Source organism: Monodon monoceros, unplaced genomic scaffold (assembly GCF_005190385.1).
Source record: "Monodon monoceros isolate NGI ecotype Baffin Bay Population unplaced genomic scaffold, NGI_Narwhal_1 Super_Scaffold_2, whole genome shotgun sequence".
Classification (NCBI taxonomy): Eukaryota; Metazoa; Chordata; class Mammalia; order Artiodactyla; family Monodontidae; genus Monodon; species Monodon monoceros.
In genome coordinates, this window is record NW_021703776.1 from 40101602 (window position 1) to 40117919 (window position 16318).

The 16318-nt window shown below is 33.6% G+C and overlaps 1 protein-coding gene across 1 annotated transcript in view; it reads left to right on the plus strand.

Annotated features, from left to right (window-relative positions):
* VWDE (von Willebrand factor D and EGF domains) overlaps positions 1-16318 on the plus strand; it is a 74337-nt gene that overhangs the window by 16624 nt on the left and 41395 nt on the right. Inside the window, 13 exon segments of the mRNA XM_029233048.1 lie at positions 1553-1628; positions 3114-3225; positions 3438-3469; positions 7719-7814; positions 7884-7979; positions 8994-9089; positions 9668-9763; positions 11025-11120; positions 14273-14301; positions 14303-14369; positions 14474-14569; positions 15217-15299; positions 16149-16161. Coding sequence (XP_029088881.1) covers positions 1553-1628; positions 3114-3225; positions 3438-3469; positions 7719-7814; positions 7884-7979; positions 8994-9089; positions 9668-9763; positions 11025-11120; positions 14273-14301; positions 14303-14369; positions 14474-14569; positions 15217-15299; positions 16149-16161 — 988 coding nt within the window.

Below are 16318 nucleotides of genomic sequence, written 5' to 3' on the forward strand. Positions count from 1 at the left end.
TTCATTCTGTATGACAGACTCTAGGTCCATCCACCTCACTACAAATAACTCAATTTCGTTTCTTTTTATGGCTGAGTAATGTTCCATTGTATATATGTGCCACATCTTCTTTATCCATTCATCTGTTGATAGACACTTAGGTTGCTTCCATGTCCTGGCTATTGTAAATACAGCTGCAATGAACATTTTGTACACCTTATTTTTGATGATTATTTATATGGTCTTCCTTTTCTTTATTTAAGTGGAATTTTATTTTAAGGAAAGCACTTTGAATTTAGACAGTACTTATTACATGGATAAGATAAAAACTTAAAACAGAAAATCATATTTTGGCATTGTTTTTACCTTTTCTCTAAATTGATTCTGAGATTGAGAATTTAAGGAGGAAATAACTTTTGTTTGTGTCTTTATCAAATAGTTATACACAAGAATTATGTTTATTTCCTGATTTTATGAGCAGAGCCTTTCTAAATGAGCCATGAAATATTCTAACCCCAATGAAATAAGACACATAATAGAAAATGTAATATATATGTATTATTTCATTCACTTCAAAGTCGCTCAAGAGAGTTGTCATTACATTGTTCTTGGCAGAATAAACCATATGACATCACACTATAATTAAGCGATTTGACAAGAGAGAATTTTATAGGTTTATATTTTCTTGGAAAGTACATTTTATTCTTACTTTCAGATTTATATTTTCCTGTGATATTTTTTCTCATACTACTTCCCTCCTCCAAATAGCTTATCAATAAAGAGTACACTCTGGAATTCATTAACACTATACAGAACTATAGAAAGGAAGAAAATATATTCACTAGCCAAAACAATCTTACATAGATTAACTATTTTCTTTCTCACCCCATTTAGAATGTTTATGTATTTTATTTGTAATACAATTAGGCTTATTTTTTAATATTTATATTCCATTTTGAATTTCCTTCACACTCTGGTTGATTTTAGTTCTATACTTATTTGGAAGGTATGTGAAATATTATCATGGTTCTAACACTTGATGCCATACAACAGGTATACAACACAGAGAAATGTCACTATCTTCTCATCCCTACCTCCCTCTTCCCATTACCCCTTCTTTCCATCCTGTTCCCATCCATCCCCTGAAGGTATCCACTCTCATTATTTTCTAGTTTTTCCTTACTGTGTGTCTTTTGCACAAAGGAGAAGGTAAATTCCTTCTTTTTTTATATGAATACTAGCACATTACGTATGTTCTTTTCTACTTTTGCAGGAATAATTTTAGACAAGTTTTTAGCCAGAGCCAACCACCCAACCATTTCCTTCACTCTCCCCCAAAGCTGCTAGGACTTTACAGAATCCAATTTTTAAACAACTTACTTATAGGATTAAATCCAAGTTGTTATCCTAGAAACAAATGGCCCTTCATGATCCAGCTCTTGTCTGTTTTTGGAGGCTTGAACTTCCTGCGTGTGCTCTAGGAAAATCCCATGCTATTTCATGCATCGCTGTCTTTTCACATGGTGTTCACTCCAACCTTGCTAACTCGCACTCACTCTGTTTCTGCTTCCAGTGTCCAAATGGCAGTCTCCTTTTTTACCTTCAAGAGAAGTGCTGTCTTCTTTTTCAAAGCCTTCGTGACTGTGCTGGTTAGACTTAGTGGCTTCTTTCTCTCTCATTACACCTTATTTGAATCTTGGTTATAGCAATAAGAAAATGTTTTATTGTTTGTCTTTTCCTCTGTGATCTCTTTTCATCAGAATATCCTCAGTACCTATAGATATTCCCAAAATATTGATGAATGGAAAAGAAATAGAACCCTGTTTATTCCTCATTTGGGGTAGGCTCTCCACACAGAGGGGTGGAAATAACCCCTAAATTCCCAGTCATTGCCTGGAGTCTTGTTTCTACACACAAAACCAAGAGACCCTGTATCCATCTAAGTGTCGACATCATGACTACCCTGAGACATTGTTGTCATTCCCCTCTGCTAGAAGGGAACCACTGATATATCTGCTAGACCAGACTGTATACACTCCCTTAAATATGGAGATTTGTTCTGGGGCTCACTCTTTCAGCAACATAGTTTCTACTAGCCACAAACTAGTGTGTTCTTGCCTTCCATTCTTTTTCCTGCTGACCTACAATATTGAAGCATCAGCACACTTACTATTTCCGAGCCACTGAAAGAATTACACAGTCATAAATTTTTTTAAAATCTGAATCTAAATTTTGGTAATAAGATACATCTTTTTAGTTTTCTGTGTAGTTATCAGTACCCAGAACATTATCCTTGCTTTTCTTCTTTAGACAACAATGCATTTCAATACTGAAAAATAGTACTCAAAGTTTAAATATGATATGCCATTGAGTTATTAAATAGGGTGAACTGGTTAGAATTTATTTAGTTTAAGTTACATAGATTCAATTGAACTAGCTTGAGCAAAAATGATATTTATTATGAGGATAATGCATTTTTCACAGAATCAGGATAGAGTATGACTGCTGAATTCTCAGGAAAAAATGCTTAAACTTGGGACTTGAACACCACGAAGACTCAGTTTGTCTGCATATGTGTGTGTGTGTGTGTGTGCGTATGTGTGTGTATCTGTCTGTCACGGTTCTGCTTTTCTCTGTTTGTGGGCTTCATTTTTCCCTTTCACTAGATATTAGCTTTCTCCACACAGTGAAAAATGTGGCCATCAACAGCTCCATAACTTTTTATTAAATAAATTGACTTATTTTATTTATTTTTGTCTGTGTTGGGTCTTCGTTGCTGTGCATGGGCTTTCTCTAGTTGCCGCGAGTGGGGACTACTCTTCATTGCGGTACGTGGGCTTCTCGTTGCGGTGGCTTCTCTTGTTGCAGAGTATGGGCTCTAGCCGCGCGGGCTTCAGTAGTTGTGGCACGCAGACTCAGTAGTGGTGGCTCGCGGGCTCTAGGGCGCAGGCTCAGTAGTTGTGGCGCATGGACTTCGTTGCTTCGTGGCATGAGGGATCTTCCCAGACCAGGGCTCGAACCTGTGTCCCCTGCACTGGCAGGCGGATTCTTAACCACTGCGCCACCAGGGAAGCCCAGTGCTTTAGTTTTATAACAGTTTAATTCTGATCTGTTTTTCATGTATACATTTACAGTTGAAACACAGTTTTTAAATGAATTTACTACACATACTGTGGTTCTCACAAGGTCTGACAACAGTGTAACTAAGGAAGAAGATGGTAAAAATGCCCATCAGGGGCTTCCCTGGTGGCGCAGTGGTTGAGAGTCCATCTGCCGATGCAGGGGACAGGGTTCGTGCCCCGGTCCAGGAAGATCCCACATGCTGCGGAGCGGCTAGGCCCGTGAGCCATGGCCGCTGAGCCTGCGCATCTGGAGCCTGTGCTCCGCAACGGGAAAGGCCACAACAGTGAGAGGCCCGCGTACCGCAAAAAAAAAATATATGACGATCAGAAGGAGAGGAATGTTAGGCCAACAAATGGAAATGCCTCTAGTAAGTAATGGTCTTAGTTAAACTCTAATGACAAGTAATACCTCTCATTTGTTTTCCAGAAGATTACCGTATTTACTCGTCAGGAATTTTTACTTTCAAAAAGTTCACCTAAGATTATATAATGCAGTTTACAAATTATTCTTTTTCTTGCTAATCTTTTGAATCCTCTGGCTTATATTCTAGAAAAGTGATTCACGTTGTGTAATGAGCAAATTATATCATTATTTAAGGTGATTTCAGAGAAGCTTATGGTTGGAAGTGACCATTTCAAACTTACATTCTATAAATCCCTGGTCATTCATCATCTACTCAAACTCTAAACGTATGAGCAGCTCATTATTTCATAAGGCCTTTCCTTCTTCATAGTGTTTTCTTTATAACTCTTTGTTTTATTCAATAATACTCTATTACTGTCTTCATAACAATCTTCCACATTTCTCATTACCTTTCTTTATGCCTTTGCATACTGTAATATCAGCTGTTTATCTTGCAAGATATCATTGCATTTGTTCATTCTGCAAGGTGTTGTTGATTATTGCAATATAGGAAAGCTATCTTGATTGTAATGTTATTCATGCATCTGGTTGCCTTACTAAATACTCTTATTTACACTATTTTTTATAGTTGATTCTCTTCTTGATTTTATGCGTAAAACATATTTTTTGCAAATACTGAGTTTGTCTCTCATTTACTTTCTTATAGTAACTAAGATTTAGTCTGTATTTATGATGTGCCAGCATTAGGAAAATATTTTTAATATATTATTTCATTCGATCCTCATAATAGATAGCTATATATAGTAACTCTTCTTATTTCCATTTTACAGATGAGTAAACAGAGGCACCTATGGGTTAAGCAATCTGTTCAGATTTACAGAGTTTGTAAATTACAGAGGCAAGACTTGAACCTGAGCAATCTAATGGACCTGTCCCAGCTCTCAAACTTAGGCTGTGATTGTAGTGGCTGAGACCTCCAGTTCAAAGTGTGTAGGGATTGGAATAGCTTTGTTTCTTAATGGTTTCAATGGGAATTCTTCTCATGTTTCAGCAGTGAATATGATATCACTGTAGGTTTCTGCTAGAATTTTCCTTTCACTGATTGCTTTCTCAGAATTCTCTCTAGTTTTAAGTCATGAGTGGGTTTTACATTTTATCAAATGCTTTTTCAGATCAATTATTACTTGCTACAATTTCTGTTAATGTTTCCATGGATTAACTTTCTCAGAATGTTTTGAACAAAAAAAATTGATGTATCAAATTACTTTTTAACATTATTTTATATTATTTTCTTCACTACTATCTTGATATAATTATGTTAGTTGAGATACAAGTCTACTTCATCCTGATGTGATAATATATTACACTGCTGCACTTGATCTGATTTAAATGAAATACTAGTATTTCATTTTAAATTTTTATGTATTTTCATAAATAATATTGGCTATAAGATTATGCCACTCTGACAAAATGTTTATGTTTCATCTCTTTGTGTGTGTTGCAATAGTTTTGTAAAATATTCTCTCCTTGAAATTTGGTTAATATTTTTCCATTAGATAAGCTGTCCTGGCATCATTTTAGGAGGTTATTTTAGATTATTTTTCTATTTCTTTCAAAGTAATTTTTCTATCATCTACTCTATCTCTTCTTCAGTCAACTTAATCATTTATATTGTGCAAAAAAATCATTTGTCTCATTGAGGTTTCAAATTCTTAGTTTAAAATTATATGTAGTATTCTTATATGTTAAAATTCTTTTCATATATATAGCTTTTTCTGTTTTCTCATCTTCAAAGTAGTTTAGTTACATCTTTCCATTGTTTTTTTTCTGGATAGAACTTGCCAAGGGTTATCTATTTAATTGTTTTTTTCAAATAATCATTGAAATTTGCTTTTCTGTTAATTATCTGTTTGTAACTTTTCTTTGACTTTTTGTTGATTTGTAAGGGTACTTTACATATTCTGGCCACTGATCCTTTACATAATGTGTACTTGAAATTATCTTTTTTATCTCTATGGCTTGCCTTATCTATGTTGTCTTTTTATGCAGAAATATTAAAATTTTACGTAGTCAATATACTGCTTAATATTCTGTGTTATCTTGTATATCCAAATAGATTATATAAGTTCCTAGAAGGCAGGAACCATGTGATATCTTATTGCTGCACAAATCTTAGTATAGTGTTTATACAAGTAACAGACATTAAATGAAGGAATGAATTACCTAATGTTAAATACTGTGGGTAGAGCAGAGCATTAACAGATGTTATTGACTAACATTTCTTTTTCTTTTTTTGTTGTTTAGACATAAATTTGCAACAACTATCAACAGAACATTCACTAATTGATGCAAGCTCTATCCACAGTTCTGCAACTATGAAAAAGTTCTTGGATACAATTGACATCTCACACTTCTCATTAAAATCAGTCACAACTCGAATGAATCATTCAAAGAAGGCTATTTCCCATCAGATATCAGATTTTGAACATGTGGATCATACCCCCAGTACAAACCTCAGTCTGGAGGAGTTGGAAGTTCCTACAAACAACCGTAGTTCTTTAAGCATTAACCTGAATAGTTCCCATGGCGAAGTAAAGGATGTTATCCAGGGCAGGATCCATCCAAACAGAGGCAGGAGGATATAACTCTCAAACTAACAGGTCTCCCCAAGGTTACACACAGTATAAGGATGGGTGTGCATCATCACTTACTAGAGCCATTGATATTTTGCCAGAATAGCCTGGATTGACCAAAATATTAAGTTGTGCTGAATCCCCTTGCTTTCTTGGTGTTTCCTGTGTGCCAATCAAAGATGGGCACTTCCAATGTGGATGCTGCCCCTTTGGATATTACGGAGATGGTATCAAATGCAGAGGTAGTATGAAAACTCTTCAAAACTTACAAAGAAAAGAAAACTATCCAGTTCACGTTTAAGTACTTAAGAAGATTTGCTCTTCTATTGATTAATTTTTGTTTACTCTATTTAGTTCACTAACTTCTATTCATTTTATTTATTATTTGTGCATATTCTCTTCACATTTCAAAAAAATAATATTGATGTTTCTTAATTTTTTTCATAGTTAATATTAAATAGCATTACAACTATATAATACATTAGAAATATATGTATTAAGTATCTACTGTGTTTTAGGGCCTTTGGAAAAAATTTTGTATCAATTATGTCATATAATCCACAAGGACCCCACATACTGGGCATTATTTTTCCCATTATACAGAAGAGAAAGCAGAGCCTTACAGGGCTAACTGACTTTCCTGGCAATAAGCAGCTAGATATAAAATAATGGTGTGAATAACACTGTGGTTTGGGTTCTTTTCATCTCACAGAGGGTATTTAGCACTTTAAATTACTAATTCTGGCATATTTGCTTATTTGTATAAACTAGGTTTCTCTGTAATTCCTCCAGCACTTGAGAATAAAACAAGTTAGGCATCACTTTAATTTTGAAAGGAGTGTTTACTTCTTTTCATAATCATCAGCATTGTTTTCTTTGATACAAATCAAATTTCTGGCTTAGAAGCTACTTTTTGTTGTTGATATTGTTCTGTTGTTATTGTTTTGTGTTTTGATTTGTTTGAGACCAACTTAAGCAACAAAGCTGTTGGAGTATTCCTTTGTTCTCAGTTACCTAGAGGAACTTCATTTTTTCTTTCTTCTGTAGGAATAATGATAATAACCTTCAATTCTTACATGTTTATAGTATAAAACTCCTTATTATTAGCAAATAAAACAGAAAAAAACCTCATGCATTTCAGTTACCTCAGGAAGTGTTAAATGACTAATAGTTAGAATATGTCAGGTTGTTAGAGAAGCTTAAGAAATACGAACCTATAAGCTTATGATGTGGTCCTGGCATCTTGCTGTTTTACGTTCTGATTATCCCTGCCATTCACCAACATTTATCTAATTGGTATCTGAAACTTCATTGCTCTCTGAAAGACTGTAATTCCATTTATGGTTAGCAGCCATCTCCAACATCAGGTTTTGCTATGGGAGTAATTTCCTCATATGGTATGTTTTTCTTACCCTATTAATCATTTACCTCAGTCATTCTAGTAGTAAAACAAATATAAGGGGAAAAAATAATTTTATGGATGTATGCAGTCGTTACTGTTTAATAGCAATGTCCAAAATTTTCAATTTCAGAGAATTTTACTTTTATTATACAATTAAGCTTACGGGCAATGTGTACATACTGTATCTATAATTCAGCCTTTTCCCTTGATTTCTGCAGCCATTTGTAGGCATCCATGTGGAAAAAACAGGGAGTGTGTTGCCCCAAACATATGTGAATGTAAACCTGGTTACGCTGGTTCTAACTGCCAAACCGGTAGGTACAGCACTCATTAGTTTGCATGGATAATTGATATTTCTAAACCATGAGCTTTATTCTATACAGCTATATGTCATCCTGATTGCAGAAACCATGGAAAATGTATTAAGCCTAACATTTGTGAATGCCCCCCAGGACATGGTGGAGCTACCTGTGATGAAGGTGATAATTCAAATTAAAAATCAAATAATAAAGCCAAAATAATTCAATCTTTTCTTTAAAAACTTTTTAAAGATAATTCACATTTACTGTGTACATATTAATATATACTTATTAATGCTGGTGAGGGAATCCAGGTTTGTTAATATTTATTAAAAATAATTTATTGAAGATTTAAAAAACTTAAATTTACAAAATCAGAGGGCCAAAGAGCAGTAGCTCATTCATCCTGGGTAAAAGTATCTTCAGAAATAATTTTTTGTTATATTTTTAGTTATATGGTACCATATCCCTAACAAATATTTTAGCTTCAAACAAAGGACACATGCTTATTGAATAACTTGTCAAGCATGGTTCCAAGAAACTCTTAAATACCAAATAATTAGAAGATATCAGGTAGTAGGAAGAAACCTAAAAAATGATTTTTAAACACATGTCTATAGCCATATAATTTTATTGCCTTGGTTGAAATCTTAAGTGGAGAGTTTAGGAAATGGCATTCCTAAAATGGATAATATTTTAAGGAAACAAATTTGTTATTTTTTAAATAATATTTTAAAAGAATATATTTTAGTAGATTGTAGATGTATAATTATTATAAACTGAGAGCGATGTTAAATGTCTTCGTGACAAGGCAAGGCACAAATTAACAAATTACAGTAAACGGAGTGAACTAACAGAAACATTCAATATTAATTGCATATGAAAATAATTATAGGAATATAACTATCTGTAGGGCAGGAATGCCTAAGTCCAAGTCTCAATTTTCAGAAGAAACCTAAGATTGTATATTTCCATCCAGTTAACCAAAAGTTTTATAAACCAAAACATGCTGATGATTTATAGGTGTTTTTAGAGTGTGAACTCACAGTCAATCCCACAGAACTAAATTTCATGCTAAAACAGAACTGAGTGTACTATAAATTGCTCTTACCAGTAGGTTTTATGGTGGCTGTGCTTCATAAATATAAACTTTTTCTTAATTAAGAGCTGACTTAACATAATCTGTGTCTGCAGAACACTGCAGACCACCTTGTCAACATGGTGGGACCTGCTTGGCTGGAAATCTCTGCACTTGTCCTTATGGTTTTGTAGGACCAAGGTGTGAAACAAGTAAGCAAAGCTCTCTTGCACTCTAATACAACTGCTCCTTTGAATAGCTGATTGCTTTAATGCTAACTGAGATAAACCCAAACGCTAAGCAAAAAATATACCTTCTTCCTGATCTACTATGACGATTACCATTCTGCCTACCAGTGGGAGCACTGGGTGCTAGTACTAAGATAAAGAAGCTTGTTCTTAGAAACAGCTGTTTTCTTGACCCTATCCATAACCACTTCTTTGAGATAACAAGAATTCTAATTTGTTCGCTTGTATATAAATTTATCTCATTTAATTTATGTCTATGATTACTTTCATCAGTAACTAATAATTTTCCCAAATACCCAAATCTTGTTTACCATTCATCTGAGTGGGTTTCTACTTTCCCCGTGTCTATTAACAACAACAAAAATAACTGAACGTGAAAATTGGAAACCATTTAAAGCCAAAATATAAATTGTTTTTATCTCTCTCTGATCTTATTCATTAGATGATGTGATTGGCAGTTATGAGCAACTAGGTCATAACCAATAATATGACCAATTCCAAGCCTAATTTACCTTTCTTTTATTTTTATCCTGTGATCTTAGTAGTTTGTAACAGGCACTGTGAAAATGAAGGCAAATGCCTTACACCAGATGTTTGCCAGTGCAAGCCTGGCTGGTATGGACCCACCTGTAGCACAGGTAAAATCAGAAATATTTTCAATAAACATGTCGTTTAAAAGAAATTTTAAATTCATCAGTGTCCTAAGGACTTGCACCCAAAAACATAAAACTAGTCTGACAAAAACATAAAACTAGTCTGACAAAGTTTTTATTTCAGACAGATTTTTAAAACCCGATGTCTCATCTTCATTCTTTTTCTTCTTGTATTAGCCCATAGAGTGTATTCCAGCTTTACTGCTATCCAACCCAATCAATACTTTGCTTTTTGGCCTTTATTTTTCCCTCATCCGCTTGCCTTATAGCGGAGAGAGTCATATCTGTGTTGCATATTCAGGTCTCTTTCAAGTTTTTTATCACAACATACACATTCTATTTCATTAAACATTCAAGTAATTCTGAGTTAAGTGGACACCATAACATTATTCTATTTATTTCTCACAGTATCAGGCTTAATTCTTTGGCAGTGGTGTTTGCAATTATCTATGTTTAATTTAATCCATTAAGATCTAATGACTTTTCTCAACATATATTTAATTAAATGTTCATAGCTTGACAACTGTGTATGAAGCATGATGCAAGGGGGAACAAAGATCAATTTCATGTTTGTCCCAATTTCAAGTAGCATATCAGTGAAGGAGACATGGGATACAATTATAAAAAAGACTATGATACAAGTTGTGTTATAAGTGATGTAATAAATGCACAGCTCCTTGGAAGCAGAGAAAAGAGAAATTAATTCTGGCAAGTGCAGTTAGGAAGAAAATTGTGTAGACTTTGGAGAATTGGCAAAATCTGCATTGAAAAATGGAATTGGCGGTGACTTTCAAAGTGAAACAAATGTAAAGAAGGAAAAACAAAGCATGTTTTCGAAGTGTGCTAGGACTTAAATGCAGTGTTCCTATTTGAATTGGAAAGGTGACTTGAAGAGCTACACAAGGCTGCATGAAGTTGAGCAGATTACAGACTATCCTGTTTGTGCTGTTGAATTGCCTTCTCCTAACTTCCAATCATTTTTCCAGCTTACCGAGGGCATTCTGAATTCTAATCAAAGCCTCCACATTCTTAGCTTGGTAATATCTGTAAACTTAATGAACAAACTTTCAAAGCTATTATCCAGTTATTTCTCTTCTCTTATGTTTGGCAAAGTCTAAGTAACTATGGGTTTTACTGGCAGTGAAAATAAAATATTTCATTATGCACCATTTTGTACTTCAGTACAGCTTTCATTTTTTTAAATAACAAAACGTTTATGGTCTTTCTTCCTCCTGCTGTTCATTAGCTTTGTGTGACCCGGTTTGCCTCAATGGTGGTTCCTGTAATAAGCCAAACACTTGCCTCTGTCCAAATGGATTCTTTGGTGCACAGTGTCAGAATGGTAATTACTCTTTCTTTATAAATAAAAAGGCAAAGGGAAAGTTAGACACAAACAGAGCTCTGATTAAGCACAAGGTAAGTTTCAAAGGGAAGATGCTATTTATTTACTCTAATTCTTGTGCTGTTGCAGTTTTGGGCACCAAATGACCAGTTCACAGAAATATATAAGTTATTATGTAAAATGTTTATTTATTCAACATATGTTAGGCTCACGACCTTGGCACATTTGTAGGACCAAGATGTGAAACAAAAAGCAAAGTTCTCTTGCAGTCTTTCATGTGAAATGATGTAATTTTTGTTGCCTTCTCAGCAAAAATTTTTAATTTACTGTCAATCTAATGTCCACTGTTATCTCATGATCTCTCATGCTTTAGTTTCACTAAACACTTATGAAGAGCCACCTATGCACAGCACTGTGCAAGGTGATATGGGGACATAAAGATGTACCATTTTCCCCCCTCATGGCCTGTTATTTTAACACTTTCCTTCATAGAGTTAATGCTACAAGTTTTTTCAGAATAATGGGCATGACCTGAAGTTGAGCACATAGGCATGAAATAATGTCAATAAAAGAAATTTTAAATGTATCTTCTGCATCTTCATATTTTTGAGTGTATGCAAATATAGAGTAGATTTTTAGTATAAAACATGTCAGAATATGTCATAATTTAACTCCTAAAATATATATTTTCTTTGTCTTGTTACAGTTTGATTTGCACTCCTATTTTTTTAACTTGGAGGTTAGCTAGGATTCTGAGATTGAAATTAATGTAGAGAAGAAACCATCATTCTAATACTAGAAATTTGAGCACACAAATGAGTTTTTCTAGTTCAGATTTCTGTTAAGAAACTAGGTTATGAAAATGGAAAGTTAAGACTAAATTAAGGCAAATCTTGAAAACTAGGAGACTTACTAAATGCATGTTTAAGAGTTTTAGGTAGGGTTTTGAGTGGAGAATATAAGGAGGTAAATAAAAAGCATGTCTATCATGCTATTTGCAGTAGACGTAAGATATAGTAAGAAAAGTTCTGTAAAATGTATATGCCAATGATATAACTGGGTAAAGCAGGGACTCTAAATTACTAAATTGAACTAAAAATTATCTAATGAACATATGTCATGTTATAGTTTTTGGAATTAGCAGTCTCTACAATTTCCTAGTGGCATGGATATCAGAAATTTACTTATAGTCTCCAGGCCTGACTTCTTTACTTTCAAGTTTGAACTAGACAGTTGCTGTCAAGTGCAAATGACACATACAGTGGACCACCTGCAAGTACAGTCAGCACATGGCTAGCTACCGTTAAGTAATGGTATTATTGTCATAAGACATGTTACAGAAAGTGCAGAAGAAATGAAAACATGCATGATCTTTATTTTTATTAGATCACATCCCCTTGTGAGGGACTGAAGGGAAGGGAAGATGGTATACACATGGAAAGCCAGTGAATAAAATTAGGCAGAATATGGTTAAAAGTAATATGAGGAGTATATTCTGTGTATTCTATAGGATTTCAAAAGAGGAAGATAGACACTGAGCTGGAAACATCATGAAAGGTTAAACTACTCTATTAATAAGCAAGACTTAAAATGTGTGGCTGGAGAGATGACTAAATGTATCTTCCAGTTTCCTTCATCCCTTAAATGCCATGAACCCATTCCATACAGAAAGTGAGGCCAGATTACTTGGCTCATTTTGGAGTTTGGTGGAAGATCCATCTGAGGCCTGGAGAATCTCATGAATATATACATGAAAGTGGGTTTTCTCCTAAACCTCCTTTTCTTAAAATGTGATTGGGGTGGGCATGACCGAGCCCAAGTTTATGTCATTTCTCTATATTACTTTAATTATATATACTTTTCTGTATACATGTAGTATTTATCTCTACACTCAAGTTTTGTAGAGTAGATGAGTATTGATTATAACAAGGCTATCCATTACAAAAGGGTCTTTTATTCTTTTCAAGTTTTAAATTTCTAACCACAGGTATTTCCCATAGTGCTTTTGTAATGGAAAGAATACACCTTTCTTAATAAATAGAAATAATCTTAAATTGTATAAAGATTAGGAAGCAGAAAATGTAAGAGCATTTCTCCGTAATAAAAAGTACCAGTAAAAATGCCAGAGAAAGTAAACTCAATCATTAACCAGAAAAGGCTCAGTCTAAAATAGTGGAAATTATCCATTTGCTGAAACATTCAGTTAATATTGTTTTTATACGTAAGTACTTCATTATTTTCACTTATAAATCTATTTGAAATCAGTTGAAGTTTTCTTAGTGTTTGGAAATTTAAAAAGCAGCTATTAAAGATGGATCTAATTCAATTCAAATGGGGAGTCTGTCTACCAAGGCCCTATTACCAAAACCAGTTAGTTTGACATTCACTTTTAAAACACAAACTAAAATCCACTTAACCATCATTTAAGGAAAATTAAATTAAAAAATGTATAGGCAGGTTTGCCTATGTATTATTGCTTTTTAAATAACCGCATTTAATTGTCATATCAGTAAGAAATATGAAGCAATAAAAATCCTCTCATAAAAGATTATAAACATTAACTTCTGAACTCCATGGAACAGAATCATATACATAGAAGATACTAGTACAGTGTATTCAGGATTATCCAATAAATATTCCTGACAAAACCAAAGATTTATTGTTAAAAAGATTTTTCGCCAGGCATTCACAGGAATAAGTCACATATAAAGCTCTGCCTTCGTGACCTGAGTAGGTATCCAAAAGTTAACTTCAAAGTTTTTTCTAAACATCATGTGACCAATGTTGAGTTTTTCTAATTTCCACAGGAACAGATATTCTTATTTTGAGCTTGGTTTTGACTTATTTTCTTGGTTTTTCCCAGGTCATTTCACTCTATATGCACTCTAATACTGAAGGCTCCACTGGTTATGAACAACACATTTCATAATTCACCAATACATTTCAAATTGTGCTAACCCACTAGCAACTTACAGCTATAAGCATTGTATTTTATGACTTAGAAAGGACGGTTTTAATGACTTGCAGTGGTGATCTTTCAATAACACATTTCTCTGCCTTATGTCCCCATAGATATAAGCACATGATGCAATATGTAATATATAATAATTGAATGCGTGATATTCACAGATTGCTGTCATGTGTTCCTTTAGCTATCTGTCACCCTCCCTGTAAGAATGGTGGGTCACTGCATGAGAAATAACGTGTGTGCCTGTCCTCAAGGATACACTGGTAGGAGATGCCAAAAAAGTAAGACACTACTAAATGTGTTTGCCAACTACATGTAAAGCAAACATATTAAACAGCAAAACTATTGATATCTAAGAACTGATATTTCATCCCTTTACCTTAAGGTATCTGTGATCCCATATGCATTAATGGAGGATAGTGCGTGGGATCAAGTGTTTGCTCTTGTCTTTCTGGCTGGACAGGGAAACAGTGCAACACACGTAAGAGAAATACTCTTAAAATGCTGAAGTCTACATGGGAACATAAAGCAGAATTTCAGACAAAGAGCATTTTCCTTGTTTTCTGTTTCCTTGTTTTTATTTTTTTTATTTGTTCCTACTTTAGAATATATCTTTTCGAAAGAGAAAGGGTGAAATGCCAAGTTCTCTGAACTCATCCTTTCAGGTTAGTGGAGGTAGAGGATATCCTGTATTTTCCGGTCTGTTCAGTACAGTTGCCAGGATAAATGACAAGTCTTTAAGTCCTGGTCTCTCAGTCTTAAGTAGGAGTCAGGGGAAGGTTTTTAAAAAATTACTGATTCCTTGGTCCCATCTCAGACCAATTCAGAACCTCCTGAGATGGGGTACCACTGCTTTTGAGATGATGGCAGCTCTCCTCATTCAAATGTTTCATTTTTTTTCTTTTTATAAATTATTATTTAAAATTAGCAGCTATTATAACGTATTGGCGAAAGTGTAAAATGAGAAGCAACATAAATGTCTAACAATTGGGGAAAAGCTTTAAGGGAAAAGATCCTTTAATCATTGATTTTTAACTGTTTCTCTTTTTTTAATGAAAATTTTTATGGTTTATGATAGGATTTGACTAGTAAATTAAATTATTAACTTGTTTATTTCTCTACTTGCAGCTATCTGCTTTCAGAAATGTAAAAATGGTGGTGAGTGTATTGCTCCTAGCATATGCCATTGTCCTACGACATGGGAAGGAGCAGTGTCAAATACATAAGGCTACAGAATTTGCTTTCTAATCTATGTTCTGAATTTGAATCTATTATAATTATCAAACAAAGTATAGCTTTAGGAGAAATATATAGAGTAAAATAAGTCCCAGCATGCTGATCCATTAAAAAGAGAGTTCTAGAAATAAAAGGATATCATCCATTTCTATACTCATTTAAAAAAAGAAAGTATGGTATATTATATTAATATTTTGTGTGACACAGATAACTCCAAATTACGATCTGTGGGTTGCCAGTGAAGTTCTCTTAGGTGGACTGAAGAAGGTTTTTTTTTTATTTTAAAAGATCTTTCTTTTTCCTCCAGTTTTATTGCAATATAATTGACATTCTGCACTGTATAAGTTTAAGGTATACAGCATAACGATTTGACTTACATAAATCATGAAATAATTACCACAATAAGTTTAGTGAATATCCATCACCTAATACAGCTACAACATTAAAGAAACAGAAAAAAATGTTTTTTCCTTGTGATGAGAACTTTTACTTTCTTAAAACTTTCATATATAATGTATAGCAGTGTTAATTATATTTATTGTGTTGTATGTTACATCCCTAGTACTTATTTAGCTTATAACTAGAAGTTTGTATCTTTTGACTATTTTCATCCAAGGGGGAATTGGATAAAGAAGGTTTTAATATAAGTTTAAATGTTTTTCCATATTATAAGGTAGGTATATATCTATCATGGAAATTATAGAAAATATGAAAAAGTTTTTATAAATTAATCACTCCAAATTCCACCACCCAGAATCAGTTTCTGCCCTGATTTTAGCATTTTAGTTATTTCCGCTAAGTTTTAGTCATAAATTTTTACATAGATGGGATCACAGGGTATAAAGGAAAATCAAATTTAATGCAATTATGAAATTTATGAAAACTTGAAATAACATGTTAAAATATTAACAAAGATTAATAATTCAACGGGAAAAATGGAAAATCTCCTCAAAATATTTTCAAATGCTCAATAATTACATAATATCAAAACTGG